Below are 17,360 nucleotides of genomic sequence, written 5' to 3'. Positions count from 1 at the left end.
CAGGTTTTTCTCGGTCTGCTTCGTCCTCTTCTTCAATATATTTTCCAGGAGTATACCTTTCATGATAGTCTTCCCTCAGACATTCTTCTTAAATTTCTATACTTCTTCAATGGTTTTCCCTAATCTCTTCCAGAATGATTTTTTATTTTATTATTTTTTAAAATTTAATTTCAATATTTTGCATTTATCTCTTTATCTTTTCTGGATACCTGTTAGTCATCAATAGTCCATCCAGTCGTCATTAGTAGTCCATCCATTTGTAGCCAGAAGTTGCTTCTTTTGATCGCGATTTTGGTATAGGTTTCTGCTCTATGCATCATATATGATTGTAATGTCAATATTATACTTTTATATATTTAGTAGCATTACTACTTTTCCAAATACCAAAAAATCACAGCCTCCTCGAAATTCCCACCCCTATTAAATTTATGATTAGATTGTAGAAGGCGAAGACAACTGAGAAAGAAAATGTTGATTGTGTGAATTATAAGTATATGTCGGTTATGTTTAATATTTTGATTTTAGTAGTTAATTTTATTGTGTATGAAGTGCAGAGTTTTTTAAAAAATGATTATGGGCCAGAGGCAAGGTAGTTTTTGTTTGTTAGTTTTATAAATATTTTTATTAATCATTTTACCATCTTTAAATAAAGTGTATTGACGAGTGGAAGTAAATAACCTTTTTTTATTTTATAATAGATGTGTTTATTTATTTATTTAAGTGTTTCAACCACTAGGGCCATTTACACTGGATTTACAAAGTTAGTAGATTACAATTGACATATTCACAATGTTACAATTACAATTAAAATAGACGTAAGAATTAAATATATATTATAGGTTATATAAACAATATTTCTACTCCATAATATTAAATTCATCATCGATATAACATTTTTAGCCTCTGCAAACTTTTGTTTTTCAGTTAATTCAATAGTGGAACCAAAGTAATTAAAATGTACAGTTTTCAGCGCCTCACCAGGATTCGATATTATATCATTACTGGATGATAAGTTCCGTCTTCTCAACATTAATAACAAAAATCTATAGTTTATTTTTCTCTTCTAATGTTCTCAATATGTCATTAAAGTCTTCTGTATCCTTGGTAATGATGAATTGTTCGTACGCGAATAATAAGTTGTTGAGGAATCCATCTTATTTTCATTGAATTGTCATAGATATACATTTTTTTCTCCAATCTTCCACACACATGGAATCCACAAATCATGAACAGGGAAGGAGACAGACTGTACCTCAAGAGAGGTTCAAGCAGACTTGTTGGGAAAGGCACAAAAAGATTAGGCCCAACTTTTGATTGGAAGGTGTTCCCTTTACACATTTCCCTTATAATTATAAAAAAAAAAAAAATGTTATCTATGTATTATATTATATCATGTTAAAATATGTAACTTATATTTGTCCAGTCACGGACTGATCAGTATGCTGTGTAATGTAGCAACTCGATGTATTTGGGCAGCATGAATGAATAAAATATTTCTTTCTCTCTCTATGTCATTAATGATTCCTGCACTTGGGAGGACCTGTCATAATAATCTTGTGAGGACACTATCATATGCTTTCTAAATCTATAAATATGAATTTCATTTTCCGGAAAACGGCTTAATGTTTCTCCAGTAGTTCCCTTATCGTAAATATGGTCGTCCCAATGTCTAAATCCACATTGGAAATCGGAACTATTAAATCCATATCCTATTTAATTTCTTATAATTTTACAGAAGGATTAGTAACACAGATACCTCCATTGTTTTAACGTTAATTGGCCCCACATATCCGAGATTCATTTCTCTTGGTATTTGGTCACTGCCAATTATTGTATGATAGAATCTTGTTAAAAGTGCTGCAACTTTTTTTTCTCTATATTGAAATAGCTTGAGGTGTGTTTTATAATTTTATCCCTTCGTATTGTCAACTACTATCTTCCATCTATCGTTGTAATGAACCATCTTGCTTCATCAAATAATTAAAGTATTTTTTCCAGTCAGGTAAGTTGATGAGATTTACGTATGCCATTTTGTGTTATCTGAGTCCTCATTCTGTTTAGAGTAACCCTAGCAGCTATTGATCTTTTATTGCCCAATTGACTCTATATACTTGCGCAAAATTTGTTCTCATTTTTTATTTTGAGCAAACCTTACTTCTTAAAAAAATGTTATTAGTGGTAAATGTGTTACTATCCTTCTTATTTAGCCAGTAAAGGAATGATTCTTTCGTTTGTTTTATCAGATCTTAAAGGATATAGGTTGTATATAGGTATCCAGTATATATAGGTATATATACTGGATATAGGTATCCAGTGACTACTTTACAATTTTAGACCCTAATACTTCTGTACTATCGTCCTTATTCCTTTGTTTTATAAATATTCAAAGATTTCTGCAGTAGTTCCTCAAATGATTCATCTATGCTCTGATGCAGTCTTCTTTGCTACTCCCCTCCTATACTTTTGACATGGAGCAGCTGCATTACCACAGATTCATCCTATAACTTTTTTTTGATTCTTTAATATTTAATGTATTTCTTTTTTTCTGATAAAAACCTAACCTAATGGATTAACTACAGATAGTTTTGGTGAAAAATCGCGGACAGAGGACAGTGGAAGAACGGATTTTTCGTATTCGATTTTCAGATATTATTAATAGTAAATACTCACTATTTCCCAAGTTACACATCAGTTTTTAGGAATTTTCAGTTTTAATACTTTGAAACCTTTGGCCAACATTTAGAATGTAAAATTAATGAAGGTTCGTGCACTTTTTAAGCTTTATATCTTTTATGGCAAGTTCACTATTTCTTGTTTACTATTGAAGGATCCAATTCTTTCGATGTTAATGCAATAACAGACCTTCCTCATTGATAATACTCCGTGCGACCGTGGTCTTGTATTTTATACTATCTCTCTGCGAAGTACCACTTAAATCTTTTAATAGTAGCTCTGGGGCATCCTACCTATTCTGAATACGGAAGAAAAATGTTTGTTGGGATTTCTGTTTCGAGCTTAGAAAAAAAATCACATGTGGTTACCATCCCTATAAGAATGAAAGTTTCCAATAAATTTTGGGATTTTGCGGTATCCTGATTGATTGATTTATAGGCAAAAAAAAATGCGTGGGGATAAAAAAATAAAAATAAAAATTTTATTTTTCTTTATTTTCCATCAAATTAATTTAAGATGATATTTTTAAAATTCAAATAAAAACATAATTTTGAAGTCATCCAATAGCCTTGGATTAAAAAAAAAATTACAAATTTGTATTGCTACTATACCCATTACCGTAATAAACAATACTTTAACAACTAATTAAAACTATTTTTTTTTTTAGTTTTCAAATACTTTATTTCACCAAATTATTTATATGCGCAAACCAAAGTCAAAACTTGACTTTACTTAATATTAAGTCCTAAATTGGTTGATATTAACATGATTCTTCTGATTGCCTACTTTTTCTTCTCAGGAAACCAACGCCTTATTTATGGTTATTTCACCTGAAACAGACCCTTCACTTTGTTTCGCAAGATTCCAAATCATTGAACGAATTATTTAAGTTTCATTTTTCAAGACCCTTATTCACATTAATTATGATACATCTTCAAAAAGTCACGTATTTATTATTTACGAAGTTACTATTTAGTTTTTAGAAAGGATAATTTTTGATTTTAAAAGATTTTTATTGGATTTTAGAAACAATTTACTGAACATTTAATTGAGACAAGCTGAGGTGATCTTCGACTTTACTAGTATTTTCACTTTAATATTATTTTCTTGTATAATGTAATTATAAAATAAAAATCATCTACACGAGCCACAGATTAGTTTCATCTTTCATCAGTTATTAACTTCTATTCAAAGTGTGAATTTTAGGTTACGTAAATTATTATTACATAACAAATTGGTATATCATTTTGAAGATTGTAAAATTTCGAACAGAGGAATTTTTTAATGGAATGCAATTATTTGCCTTTCCATAAAAGATCAGACGTTTGTTCTCGAAGGTCATACGTTGTTAAAGGTACGCAATACACTGGATATCAATATTAATAAGAAAATGGAATATCAATATTGACAAGGTACATCGAAATGGAATATCATTGCCAAAATTTTAGGTCGGTATCAATTAGAAATATTGGAATGAAATATAAATATTCTAAGATTATTTATTAAATATACAAATGTTTTACATTAGGACAGCAATGTTTAAATTAGATATTGTTAGAATATCGATGTACAATATCGCAGTAGAATTTAAATATTTTATTATAATTTGAACATGAAAGCATCACTTTTGCCAATCTATTTCGTACAGAATATACTATAGCTATTTTACTAACGGCTCGTGATCCACCCGTAACTCCTTCATGTGAATCTATCTATATCAGTTTCTCAGATACTTATACTGGTTCCATAACTGAGATAACAACTAAAAATGAGAAAAAAATCATTATGAATACGAAAAAAATATTATAATAAGAAAATAACAAACACTAAATAACATGAGAGTTGTTTACAAGTACAACTAAGGAAGTGAAAATTTAATTTGATAAAATTTTAATATTTAGGAAAAAAATTTTGAATTGATTTTCAAAAATAGAATCAATGAGTCGAAAATACAGCTTTAATGACAGAGCTCAACTGCTTAAGATATATATATTTTTTTTGTTCCCTATTGTTAAAAATTTGTAAATTTTAATTAAATTAAATATATTGTTCTTTTCAGCTTCAGACTGTGGCCGAAACAGCGTACGCTATAGAATGGTACAAGTTACCGAAAGAGTGCCACTCAACGCTAAAGTTCATGCTATTAAGGTCTTGTGAACCTATGTTTTATAAACTTTTACTTGGCCAAAGGGTGGGAAAAGAAGCATACATGGCAGTAAGTATATTAAAACTAGTAAATATTATACATATTTTAATCCCTACTTAATGAAAGTAATAATTGTTATATAACTTTGGATAGTTTTTTTTTACACCATATACTACATTTGTGGTGATTTTTAATAAAGCAATTGTTTATTAGTACATTAAAACTTAAATAAAAATACTAACTTCTTTTGATAATTTTATCTCACTTCATTCTTTATTCTCTATCTGTATTCTTCTCCCACGTTTAAGCCCATAAGTAATTATCAGGGAGGTTCTTCACCTTCGGAATACCCCATGGCTCGGTACTGGGACCAATGTTCACTGTTTTCACGGCACTGATGGTCTCTACGCTGTCTATGCAGAAGATATTGTTATATATGCCACCAGCGGCCGACCTAGTTGGGTCCTCTTTAGTCCAAGAAGCATCCGCCACCATCATAGATTCCCTCATGAACAACGGTAGGTCTTTCCAGAACTGAAATAAAAACACACTCTCTAAGACCTATTTGGTTAAAGACGAACAGAATCATCTCCAACTCCATCCTCTACCTTGGTGACATGCTGAACAGGTAACTCATATTCTCCACTCACTTAAGAGGAAGGCCCAAACTCACCAAGCAGTCGTCTCATAGGATGTACCACCTGCCCACATCCCCCAGCCATCTCTTCAACTCAAGCACCAGATTTATTAGGCCATAATTCGTTCGACGCTTCTCTACAGTTCACCTTTACTGCATCAACTCTGTAAAACCACGCCTAACTGACTTCAGAGCTTTCAGAGCTCCATATTATGATGGAGTATCAGAGGCACTAAAGAGGTCCAAGAACAGAGTCATCTAAAAAAAACTCCAGCTCCTATCTGTTGCGGAATTCATAGGATAATGGCATATCATTTTTTTCACTGGATGAAGGCCTGAACAAACCCATTCTTTCGAGAGATTGGTCCTCCACCAAGATCTCGGAAGTGGCAAAGGACCGTCTCCATGGTCGATATTCTGACTGAAGGATATCTTATTATCTATCTGAAGGATAGATAAGCTTCCCCAAACCTAAACTGCCCTTGAAATACCCTTTTGGTGATCAAAGGACAATATCATTTTCGTGTATATGCATTGTTATATATACTTTTATATGTAAAAATGCATATTGAAGTAGTAGTATTGAACTTAATAATTTGTTAGTAAAAAGTTGAGAGTGAGAGAAAAAAAAATGAGATCCTTAATATTATAAGGAAAATCTCAAAATTTATTCGTTCTAAAATATTTTCTATTGAAGGCTATTGTGCCCAAGTCGATTCAAAAACATTTATATTCTTATTTCATTAACTTAAACTATTTAACCATTAGTTTATTTGTTATTAAACTCTTATGTTACCATTTTAATTGTTTATTATTTCAGTTGGTGAAGGCTACGTACTATTACCTTAACATGATGACTGCCTAGAAAAAAGAATTATGGACAACTTTTTCAATGTCATGCCGAAACTATGTCAACGACCGATTATTAGTAATTATAGGAATGGCAAAAATTTGTTTAGCAAAACACAAATAAATTGGTATAGAAAATCTGGATGTTCATATAAAGTAGGTTTACTTTCGAAATTCACATTGCAAAAAAAGACGTAATGACTATAGTAAGAAGAAAGACTCAAAAAGATTACTCTAGTTTTTAAAAACAATAATGTTTATTGTAATTTTATTTGTAATAAATAACTGTTCAAAAATTCTGTTAATATTTTTACTACTCTATACAATTGTTACTTATAAGTATAATATATATATTTTTATAAGGTATAAATTTGCATTTAATCCCCTTTAAATAAGATAGAAAGTCTTAATTTTTGCCAGGTTAGAAGTATGTGTATAAAAATTTTCATTGTGAATTATAAAATTTTGTTTTATTTATGTTAAATAAATTTTTTCATACTCTTGCTTAAAATTTTTGGATAGAGCGTTTATTAATAATTTAGCTGAAACATATCTTCTTAAAATGCTTTATTGATTAAATTCACAACCTGATGTTGGATAAAAGATCAAAAAACGTTCCAATTATCATATCAAATTGTGGTTTTAATCAATAGATCATATTTGGAATGTAAATTTGTTTCATCTAAATATTTCTGAAATAATCCGATGATTTCCTATTATTATTTTTTAAGCAAGAATGAAATATTTTAATTTTCCCTGTAATTGTGAATTTGATTTTTTTACCAATGTTGAAACCTGACAATTTTTATTTTCTATGGAAACACATTATTTCTATAAAATCCCGATTTTATTACCGAACTTCAGAGGGTTTGATGTTGGTTTTAAATTTAATAACTTTTTTGAAATAGCATATGTACTATCTTTTCACAGTTTGAATTAGTATGAATTTAATATTCCAACTTTTTGGGAATGGCTCTCGCCACCTCTCCACTTCCCATAGGGACATCCCTTCCAATAACTAATTTTAGATATGTCCCAACAACCACCTTTGACTGTAAATAATTACACAGTTGTGGGAGGAAAAACCCGTACTGCGCATGCTCCATACAGTTCTTGACAGTCAAAAGTGGTCGTTGGAACAAAAATTTAGATTAAAAACCTTACTAACAGTACTGTAATAAATAAATGACAAAGACCATCGGCGTTATACAAGTTAAATCATGTGCGTGGTTATAGCTGTACCTATAATTATAACCATGTTATTTCATACCTCAAGCAACAATGTGTGTTATGCTTTTATAATTTTACCTAAAAATTAACCAGAAAATATGTTCACACTCCTGTAGATTAATGCCAATTATAGCACATCTGAAATAGATCTTCGTTATTTGTCCCTACTCCATTCTACATCAACAATTTCATTCAATGTGAGACAAACTTGAAGTTATAGAATTTAATTGCATATTTTTATGCATAGGTAAAAGTTATTTTATTTAATATTTTTATGTCCATTTCGAAATGAACTCTTAACATTAACATTATTGTTTATGATTAATTTAACTACAATATGCAAATAAACTCTTTTAATATACTTTCAGTAATTCAATTCAAAAAATATTACTAGGATAAATGTCACCTTTTTTTATTCAGTGTATGCATAATTTATTTCTTTTTTATTTCCTCTTTTATACACCAATGAAAGTATACGAGATGAAAGATTATGGTGTCGAGGGTGTTGTTTTAGATATTAGATGGTTTTGATTCCGATTGAAGATTTGAGGTACTTTATTCCAGAAGGCTTCGACAATAGGGCTAGGTAGCTGTCTAGGAGTTGAATGGACAAGATGAGTCTTACAGGAATGAGTCGTAAGTCCTCGAAGGATGGAAACTTCGTTCTGCAGGGTTCGAGCCTGCAGTTACGACGGGAAATGTAAGTCCAGAAGGTAAGGGCAAGCACATGTATTGAGAAACATGTATAATACCAAGTTTCATAAAAATAATCCGAATAGTCTTAAAGAAGATTTAGTTGATTATAAATGGTGAAGGTAGACTTTAAACTGTGTTGCTTCAACAGACCCAAAGGATGAATCCTGTTTGAGATGAGCTAAGTAGTTCTTCAGCAGTTCATTCAGTATAATGAACTAGAGAGTTTATTTGAACTAGACAGTTCCTTTGAACTATACGATTCATTTAAACTAGATGGTTTATTAGAACTAGATAGTTCATTTTTCATTGAAGGATCCTTTGAGGCTTCGACGTCCTAAAGAAACTATCTAGTTCAAAAGGCTGTTTTTCGGCGTATCAGACTGGATTAACTCAATTTATATCAGAAATGCGAATGGGCAAATATAAGCCTGAAAGAAATATTTGGGAGTAAATTGATTTCGTAATGCGAGGTTGAAACTTTAGTCATTATTATTACTTAAGACCAATCTTAATTGGATATGTTGTATCCTTTGACCTATAGTGTTCCAAAATTGTTTACTGGAAATCATTGTTACTTTTATTTTTTGTCAGGTGTTATTCTATTGGCTATAATTCATAACTTTAATGTAAGAAAAGTCTTTGTAACAATATATATTTTTTAAAATAAGGCCCTGAAGATTAACAGACCGTTCGAAACGTCGGCAATGTTATACCAAAGTAAAAGTACAATAAAGAAATTGTAGTAAGAAAGTAAATTAATAAAAAGCGAAAACTAACAGAAAGTAAATACATTTTGATTTCACTATAAACATAATAAATATTTTTTTCACAACGAATCCTCATAGTTCAATAGGTCGATAGTTCCAATTTAGTTCGATAGTTATAACTCAGTTTCATAGTTTTAGCTTTCCTATGAAGTTCTTACTCATAACTATAAAACCAAGTTAGTCCACAAGAAAAAGTAACTAAGGAACTAGGGACCACATAAAGAACGACTGAACTAAGTAGTTCCTTAATGTGAACAGTTCATTTGAACTAGTTCGTTCACGAACTACACATCTCTATACAGAATACCTGTTGAAACTTAACAACACCGTATGAATTCAAATTGTTTTATGTTCATTAATTTATTGTTATTTCACTTTCACTGCCAAAATTATGGCAGTTAGGTCCATCCATAGATAATTTTTAATTTTATTTTTTTAACTATGTTCCCCAAATCGCACCATGTAAGTATTTTTACTTATATCCCAGTTTTTTTTTCTGCTTTCAAATGCATTTTTATGCTAAGAACAATTTTAGTATGTAAACTGATTTTTATACTTCTATTTTCTCTTTGTAACTTAAGCTTTTTCTGTCAAATTGGGTGTGAATCAGTTTTAATAACTAAGAAACAAGTTTTAGGAGGATGGGCATTATTAAGGTGTGGAGTATCATTATTAAAATCTGTTGCTTCTTTTTCACGTTTGATAATGTTAAATTGTGAAATGTTTGATAATTATAAAATGATAATTGTTTTATCCCTGATTAATATTTTAAAAAATATTCACATCAGAATTGTTGATGGTTTTGATTAAGAAAAAATTGTTCAGTACCTGTGAGCTAGACTATCTCAAGTCCAGCTTTGTGATTTAGTATAAATTGTTCCCATAAATATGGGGTGGAAATGACTTCGATGTTAAAAACTTATAAATTCATCTCTCCATTCATTATAATGTTATATAACAGCTATGTTAATATTAAAGTTTTCATGAAAATAAACATAACCTGAACGTGAGTTATGATTCAGTTAAACAGCCAGGGGATTCTTTTATTTTTGGAAATCATTGATTACATTAAAAGCTTTTAACCAGTGTTTTTTTATGTAGTTTTGGAAATAAATGTTAGTATTGGTGCATCTCTTAGATAGGCGATGCTTTATCTAAAAACCTTCTGATTCAACATAGTCTTCATGGGCCGAATAAGTAAACTATTCATTGGCAATGTTTTCCACTGGTTATATTGAGATTTGATTTTCATAGTGTCTTTGCAAACTGGCGTGGCTGTTATTTTTTTTTTTTTGTACAAAACTTCCAACTCCGTTACAAATACCTTGATCATGTATTGTGGCAAAAATAACCATTCTGCTTCCAATTGTCAGTTTTTTTCATATGTATAACAGCAACTGTATTGTGCTTAACATTATCTGAGCAAGATTTGAATAAAATCTGAAGTGGTAAGGTTGAAAAGTGTGCCGAGTTGATGTGGAATGACCTTACAGAAAATTTGATTTCCACTTAACTAATGGACATCTTACTAGATGTAAACTTATTTTTAAAATACTTAATTGGGTAATTTATTATTGTTTTGTATAAAATTTAACCAGTTTCCTAGTACTTTTCCAGGTTGAGGTGGGATTGGCTTTGTTCAGCTTGATAGGAGTCTGTTATTAGATTTCATTTCATCTTTGAGCTCCTTTTATTTCTAAGTAATTGCTTTTGCCTGCGGTTTTACACTTATTAAATTTAGATAATACATGCCTGTTCCATACATATATGAAATATGTCCTGATGCATCTGATTGACTGAAAAATAACCGAATTTTTGAGGGGAAAAAAGGATCAATTAAAAAAAAAAAAACTTACTGAACAGATTTATAGTTCCATAAGAGCTAATATTTTCAACTATTAGTTCAGTAACAAGTAAACTTACTGTACTATACCATTTACAATATTTATATATTTGAATATAATTCCTTGATCTATCTCGTATAATGAATTTTTTCTAAAGTGTAATAGTCCTGCTTTCATGGGTATGAAGTTGTGTTAATTAGTTGAAGTATAAAAATGCCCTCTGTCATCCACCTCAAGCAGTGGTTCCCATTCTGTAGAAGTCCACTACATCAGAAATTGAACCATCTGGTGGCCATGCCGGAGAGAAATAATATTGCTCTATGTTCCAATTAAAGTCCTTACAATAATAATAAAGCACAGGACTAAAAAGTATTTAGATGAAAAGTTAGGGCTGGAGATGTGATAAGAGTTCCGCCGATCTTATAAAAACCTTTCATATAGAGCAAAGTAAGGAATGGTTAATTACCCTATATATGGTCATTGTAGAGTTTTTGTGTAGTGAGTGTAAGTTTTTGATTCGGTCAATAGGAAAATAATGTGGCAATTGCTTGCATTGTATGGAATCCCAGAAAAAATATTAAACCTTATAAAAATATTCTATGAAGACTTTGAGTACAAGGTTCTTCATGAAGGGAATCTTACTGAAGCAATTAAAACTACAAATACAGCACACTAAGGATGTGTTTTGCCGCCCACTCTATTTGTTGATATAATGGATTACGTTATGCATACAACCATAAGGAATAGGGAATATAGTAGGACAATATGGACTGACTAGAAGACAGAGTTTTCTGATGAGATCTGTTTCCTGGCATAATCTTTCCAAAACATTGAATACAAAATGAAAAGAATGAAAGAAAAATCTGCAAAGGTGGGTCTGTTATTTTTAGCACAGTCAAAATAAAGAACAGAGGAATAAACTGCAGAGTTGAAAAGAGTAGATTTATTCCTCTATCTTGGAATTATTGTCAGTGGAGATGGAGGAATAGATGAGAATATAGGATAATGTGCAAAGACAATGGAGCGTTTTTGAAGAACAAGTGTGTTTCTCAGAATACAAAATTGTGTCTGTTTAAAACAAGTGTCCTCTTAGTACTGTTATAAGCATCCAGAACTTGTTGGATAAAAACAAATAATCAATATAAAGAATATCTGGGAAAAATATGGAAACGTCAGGGAATTTCTTCAAGCTACTTTGCTCACCACCCTGTATATGTTGAAACCCACCAACTAGTCAATCCTCAGAAAAGAAATAGAAAAAAAAAGTTTATAAATGGAATATGGTCTGGGTGTGATCAAATTAAACTCAAATAATAATATTATGTACTATTTGAGTTTAATTTGATCGCACAGTCAATCAGCAATCTTCCAGCAAAAAAAAGTTTATATTATAAGTTTCTACCAAATATATGGTGCCTCAGGACATATTAAAAACTTAAAGATAGATGTTCACTAAGCTTGAACCCTTATTACAAATAAATATGGTTGCTTCGGAGAGAAAGTTTATTGAATAGTTAAAATTAGAAAACCTAGGATGAAAAATTGTCAAATTAATAAATTTATATCCTTAGAATTTCACTAACCTCATCAAATAAACTTAGATTTCAAATATTATAGTGATGTATTGAGGATGAGACATGCAAATTGAATATTTCTAGGAATTCTTTTATTTTCAAAATACAATACGGAAATATTAACATAAAAAAGTAAGAAATTGCTTCTGGATTTTAAAAATCAAGGGTTCTAAAAAAAAAAAATAATAATAAATAAATTCTAATTAATTAATAATCATTTTTTTACATAGTTATTTTGAAGTTAGTAATTGTAATATATAGCAACTGGTTCACGTTTGGTAGTTTTCATTGAATCTTACTTGCTGTTATTAGGTTTAATTTTTTTTTTTTTTACTAGAATATAAAAACTTAAAATACTGAGAAAGTTGGTTTGAATTTTAATAACCATTTTAGTTTTTATTTATGTTTAAGAGAATAAAATCTTTATTTTAAACTAATCCAATGTTTTTATCTATTTTATTTCTGTTTTCTTAATGTTTCTTTTTATTTATTTATTTTATTTTATTTTTTTTTTTTTGTGTTTTTTCCCCTAGGAACAAAAAAGAGAAGGTAGTTCCATGCAGTTCTCGAGTTATTGCCTATAATCATAAAACCAAGAAAAACAGAAATATGACTGTTTACGAAGGTGTAAGGAAGCTGCTTGCTAATGACCAGAAGGCGCTGGAACTGTTCAACTCTAATAAAGTAAATGTAACGGTGAGGCTTAAATCTGATGGCTCTGTCCTGGGGGTCTCCTTGACTCCTAAGGACATAGTTTCCTCATCTGATAGTTCATTAACAGACATGTGAGTAATTTTTATAAATCCAGATTTACTCATTGCAACAAATACTTGATGTTATGTGACTAATGGTATATATTGCTCATTCAATGCAATTATTACACCTAAATATTAACATTTTTTAGATCTATTAAAAGTTTTAGATGCTATATTAATTTTTGTAAAACTATGATAAAAGATTTAAAGACAACATGAACCTTGGATGTTCAAAAATGACACTCTGCTTGTTAAAAGTTAATATCATTGTCATTGTTCTTATAGTCTAAACTCAAAAATCATGATTTTCGAGTCGTGACATTGCATTGAATGAATGATACGTACTTAATATTACAGGATAATTACTATTCTTAGCCATTTCATCTGCATTATATTTGGATTTTTCATATATGTTTTGTACAGACAATAAGTACATGACCAAGTCATCTAATTAACTAAATAAATCTGAAATTTGTATGGAAAAAAGAATGGACCAATCGCTACAAAAAACTGACTAATAAATCAAGATCAAAATAAATTAAATTGTGAATATAATATATTTAAATGATTTAAAAATAGTATTAATTTATTTTATTGAAGGAACATTTGAGACATGTTGGTTAACAGAGAATAACAGGAGAAAAATAAAAATAAAACATATGAATATTTTTCAATTAAACTTAGTAGCCACCATTAGGAAGGTTAACTTCTCCTATTTCCTAGTGCCCTGTCACAGCCTCGTTCCTAATACTGGGAACCATTAATTTAGAGCATATCAATTGTATATGCACAAGTGATTAGAAATGTTAGACATAAGTGCCAGGACTCCACTACTCATAATTCACAATAGATTTTGAGGCCTCTCTGAGGTGAAATAAAAATTTTTGGAAAACTGACCTCTCTCAATTGCGTTCATAATAAATTTTGTGAATTAGGACCTCTTTGAAAATGTTTTGCTATAATTTTTGCAGTTTGATGTAATTTCCGACTTTTCAAGTTTTCAAATTATTGAGGAGGATTACACTCTCTTTTATTCAACCATTTGTTGGTGTTACTAGGTTGAAAAACATTATAAATGTTTCTGAGGGCTCTTGTCAATGTGTCCTAGAAGCAGAGAAAAGGAAAATTATTTAATTTTTTTTTGTTATCATTTTCTATCTGGGTTCAAAGGTTATTATATGCCAGTCAATATGGATTTATTTGTAGAATAAAAACAAAAAATATTGCTGATTGTATCACCTTAATTATTATAAAAAATTACTTAAAACAAAAGATGATTTGATTAAAGTAGAACAAACATTTTTTTTTTTTGTTTTAAATAAATCAGATACTATAACAGATTATGAAATCAACAGTTTTTAAGCTTAATCTTTCTAAAATTTCTGTTATTTTAATTTTAAATGCAGACATTATGCGCTATATTTACTTTACAGTGTAGTAAATAATGTGGAATATATTTATATTATATCAATTATTTAAAATAGGATATATTATTTACTTCTATAGGTATGTGTATAACACTGGACGATTTTGCCAGGGAAACACTCCCAACAACTGTAAGCGATGATGAAAAAATGGGAAATAATAGTGGTGATGAAATGGAAGATTTGGGTAGCTGGTGGAAGGAAGACTCTTCAAGTGAAGAAGAAGAAGATAACTTAGATTTTACACTAGTATTGGAAGATGACAATGAAACTGAACCTATGGAGGTACTTTTACATTGTAAACTATTTCAATTTCATTTTTACCTGTGATGTATTTTAGTGGTCATTTGAGGAGGATGGAATATGTAGATAATATAGTTGAGATGGTCCAGACAGCAGTCATAAAAAAAATTGAAAAATAGTTTGAATTATAAATTAAATTTTAACGTATATTTCATCCCTCATAGTTTTTCATTTGGGGCACTCTAATGCTAGAGATTTAAATTGAATATTTTTTTTTATATATTTATACTTTTTTAAATTATTTGTAACGGCTATTTTTTAATTGCTTTTCTGATTGCCACCTGGACCATCTTTTCAATTTACCATTAGTTCAGCCTTCAATTTATAATATAAGGGGTATTCATGATCTTTGGTTTAACATGTTAAAGCGTGTTAAATGGAAAAACTCATGTTAAATCAAAAAAAAATTGCCTTCTTTTACCGTGGTAAAACGAAATAACATTTAACATGGCTGAGAGTCTGTTATTTGGTCTGTTAAATGGAGAATGACGTCACGCAATAGACCAGTTGATATTGCCGCCATGTTTGTTGTGACAGCTCAGTTCTTTCGTGTGTTTGTGGTATTCATATCCCTGTTATTAAACCAGAATGGATAATTTTAATGATACATTTGAGAAAAAAAAAAACAGTAAAAAAAACAATGTAATTTCATACTACTATCTGAAAATTTGTAAACGCTCGCCAGATAAAAATCTCACTATATGAACCATGTAATTATTCTTAGGGGACATATGTCCCAGAATAAAGTTATTTTTTCATTTCATTTCATAATCTAAACTTTCTCACAAATTCCACTTTTCACTCACTCTAGGCATGTTGTAATTAATTACTTAAATCAAAACTGAAGTAAACAATAACATGAGGGTCTGGAAGGAAAGTTATAAACATAAAGGCTTATACAACAAGTTGCTGAGAAAATCCGCTAGGGACTCTTATGCATTTAACGTTTAACATGACTTCAAATAGGCCTGCTCACAATCTTATAGTTATAACATTTAACATGGTAAAACATTTAACACAACATCATGAATACCCCTATAGTAGAACCCTTTTTTAATGGGCAACCTCCAGTGCTGAAACTCTGTCTGGTTAATCCAAGATGTATGTCTTTAAAAAGGACATATTAACAGATTGTTAAATGATCATACTTTATGATATATCAAATCTGTATATATATATATTTTGTTAATATTGTTTTTTAACCTCTTGTTTTTTGTCTTGTCTAGTTTTTTCTATTGTATTGTATATGATATTGTTACAACATTTTAATAATTTTGTACTAACACTATATGTATATATGCTTTTTGCATGGTGTATACTCAAAGGAACCACCCAGTGAATGGGAGAAGTCTTGAGCAGATCCAGAATTTCAAATATCTAGGTGCTCTTCTCAACGAAATAAGCTTCATTGATGAAGAAGTTTCTCAAAGAATCAGTGCAGTTTGAAGAATATTTAGTTTTCTTCGAAGTGATTTTCTGGATAAAAGGGAGGTGACGAGAAAAACTAAAATAATGATCTACAAATCGATGTTCCTCCCTATTCTTTCCTACTCTTCCGAATCGTGGACCCTCACCTTGAAACACAAGAGCCGGATCCAATCCATGGATATGCGGTACCTTCGTAAAGTGGAAGGAAGAGTAGAGAAGAGTACAGAACAGTACCATAAGGACTAACCTCAGAGTCAAACTGGCTGAGAACATCCTAGAGGGGCACAAGCTAAGGTGGTTCGGACACCTCCTTCGGATGGACTAGGAAAGAACTGCCAGGAAGACATTTAAGTCTCATGTGGAGGGAAGAAGGCCAAGAGTAGGACCACGCATTTCCTTGGAGGAGAGTGTTGAGGAGACATTCAGGAAGCGAGATATGGACTGGAGTAGGAGAAGGGTGATGGTCCAAGAACGAGATATCTGGTCTAGACTCTACAAATTGTAACCCCATACTTCTCAAACGGTATAGGGGAAAATGATTATGATAATGTATACACAAATTATTTAAAATATTTACATAAAGTTATATAAAATATATGCCTCTTCTGTTGGTCTCACTACAGAGGAGAAAATATAATGAGGTGATTATATGAAAATATAATCCAGGATCTCAGGGCTTATCCCACTAATTGAGCAATAGAACCGGACCAATCATGATTAAGTCGAAGATATTGTCATGAAGTTACTCCATAATTTGCACATCAATTTTAACAGCCTAAATCTGTTGCAAACTTTTATTTACCAACCAACTTTGAATTGAAATTGGTCCTCGCTCAATTCGGAACAGAAATTTATAAGGTGCGGTCAAAGAAAAAACTCAAATAGTACAAAACTACTTATTAATGAGGTGTAGATAGTTGACTGTAGATTAATGATTAGAGAAGTTTGTCGGAGGGTGCGGTCAGCAAAGAACAACATAAATAAACAAAACTTTATGCCAATAAATAAATATGGTTTGGTTTATTTATGTTGTT

General features: G+C 30.4%; 2 protein-coding genes across 2 annotated transcripts in view; both read left to right on the top strand.

Moving 5' to 3' along the window:
- The window catches only part of LOC136797136 (odorant receptor 30a-like), a 42,506-nt gene extending 34,801 nt beyond the window's left edge, over nucleotides 1–7,705 (top strand). The window contains exons 6-7 of the mRNA XM_067052853.1: nucleotides 4,733–4,888; nucleotides 6,277–7,705. Of these exons, the coding sequence (XP_066908954.1) occupies nucleotides 4,733–4,888; nucleotides 6,277–6,321 (201 nt within the window). The 3' untranslated portion in view covers nucleotides 6,322–7,705. The remainder of the gene's footprint in view (nucleotides 1–4,732; nucleotides 4,889–6,276) is intronic.
- A 1,593-nt stretch (nucleotides 7,706–9,298) lies between these two features.
- The window catches only part of LOC106684528 (uncharacterized), an 11,490-nt gene continuing 3,428 nt past the window's right edge, over nucleotides 9,299–17,360 (top strand). Inside the window, exons 1-3 of the mRNA XM_014426660.2 lie at nucleotides 9,299–9,460; nucleotides 12,950–13,201; nucleotides 14,709–14,880. Of these exons, the coding sequence (XP_014282146.1) occupies nucleotides 9,459–9,460; nucleotides 12,950–13,201; nucleotides 14,709–14,880 (426 nt within the window). The 5' untranslated portion in view covers nucleotides 9,299–9,458. The remainder of the gene's footprint in view (nucleotides 9,461–12,949; nucleotides 13,202–14,708; nucleotides 14,881–17,360) is intronic.

This window comes from Halyomorpha halys, unplaced genomic scaffold, assembly GCF_000696795.3.
Source record: "Halyomorpha halys isolate HHAL.00 unplaced genomic scaffold, Hhal_1.1 Scaffold29.1, whole genome shotgun sequence".
Taxonomy (NCBI): Eukaryota; Metazoa; Arthropoda; class Insecta; order Hemiptera; family Pentatomidae; genus Halyomorpha; species Halyomorpha halys.
Note: the sequence above shows the minus strand (reverse complement) of the source record. Positions and strands in the feature narration are given on the sequence as shown.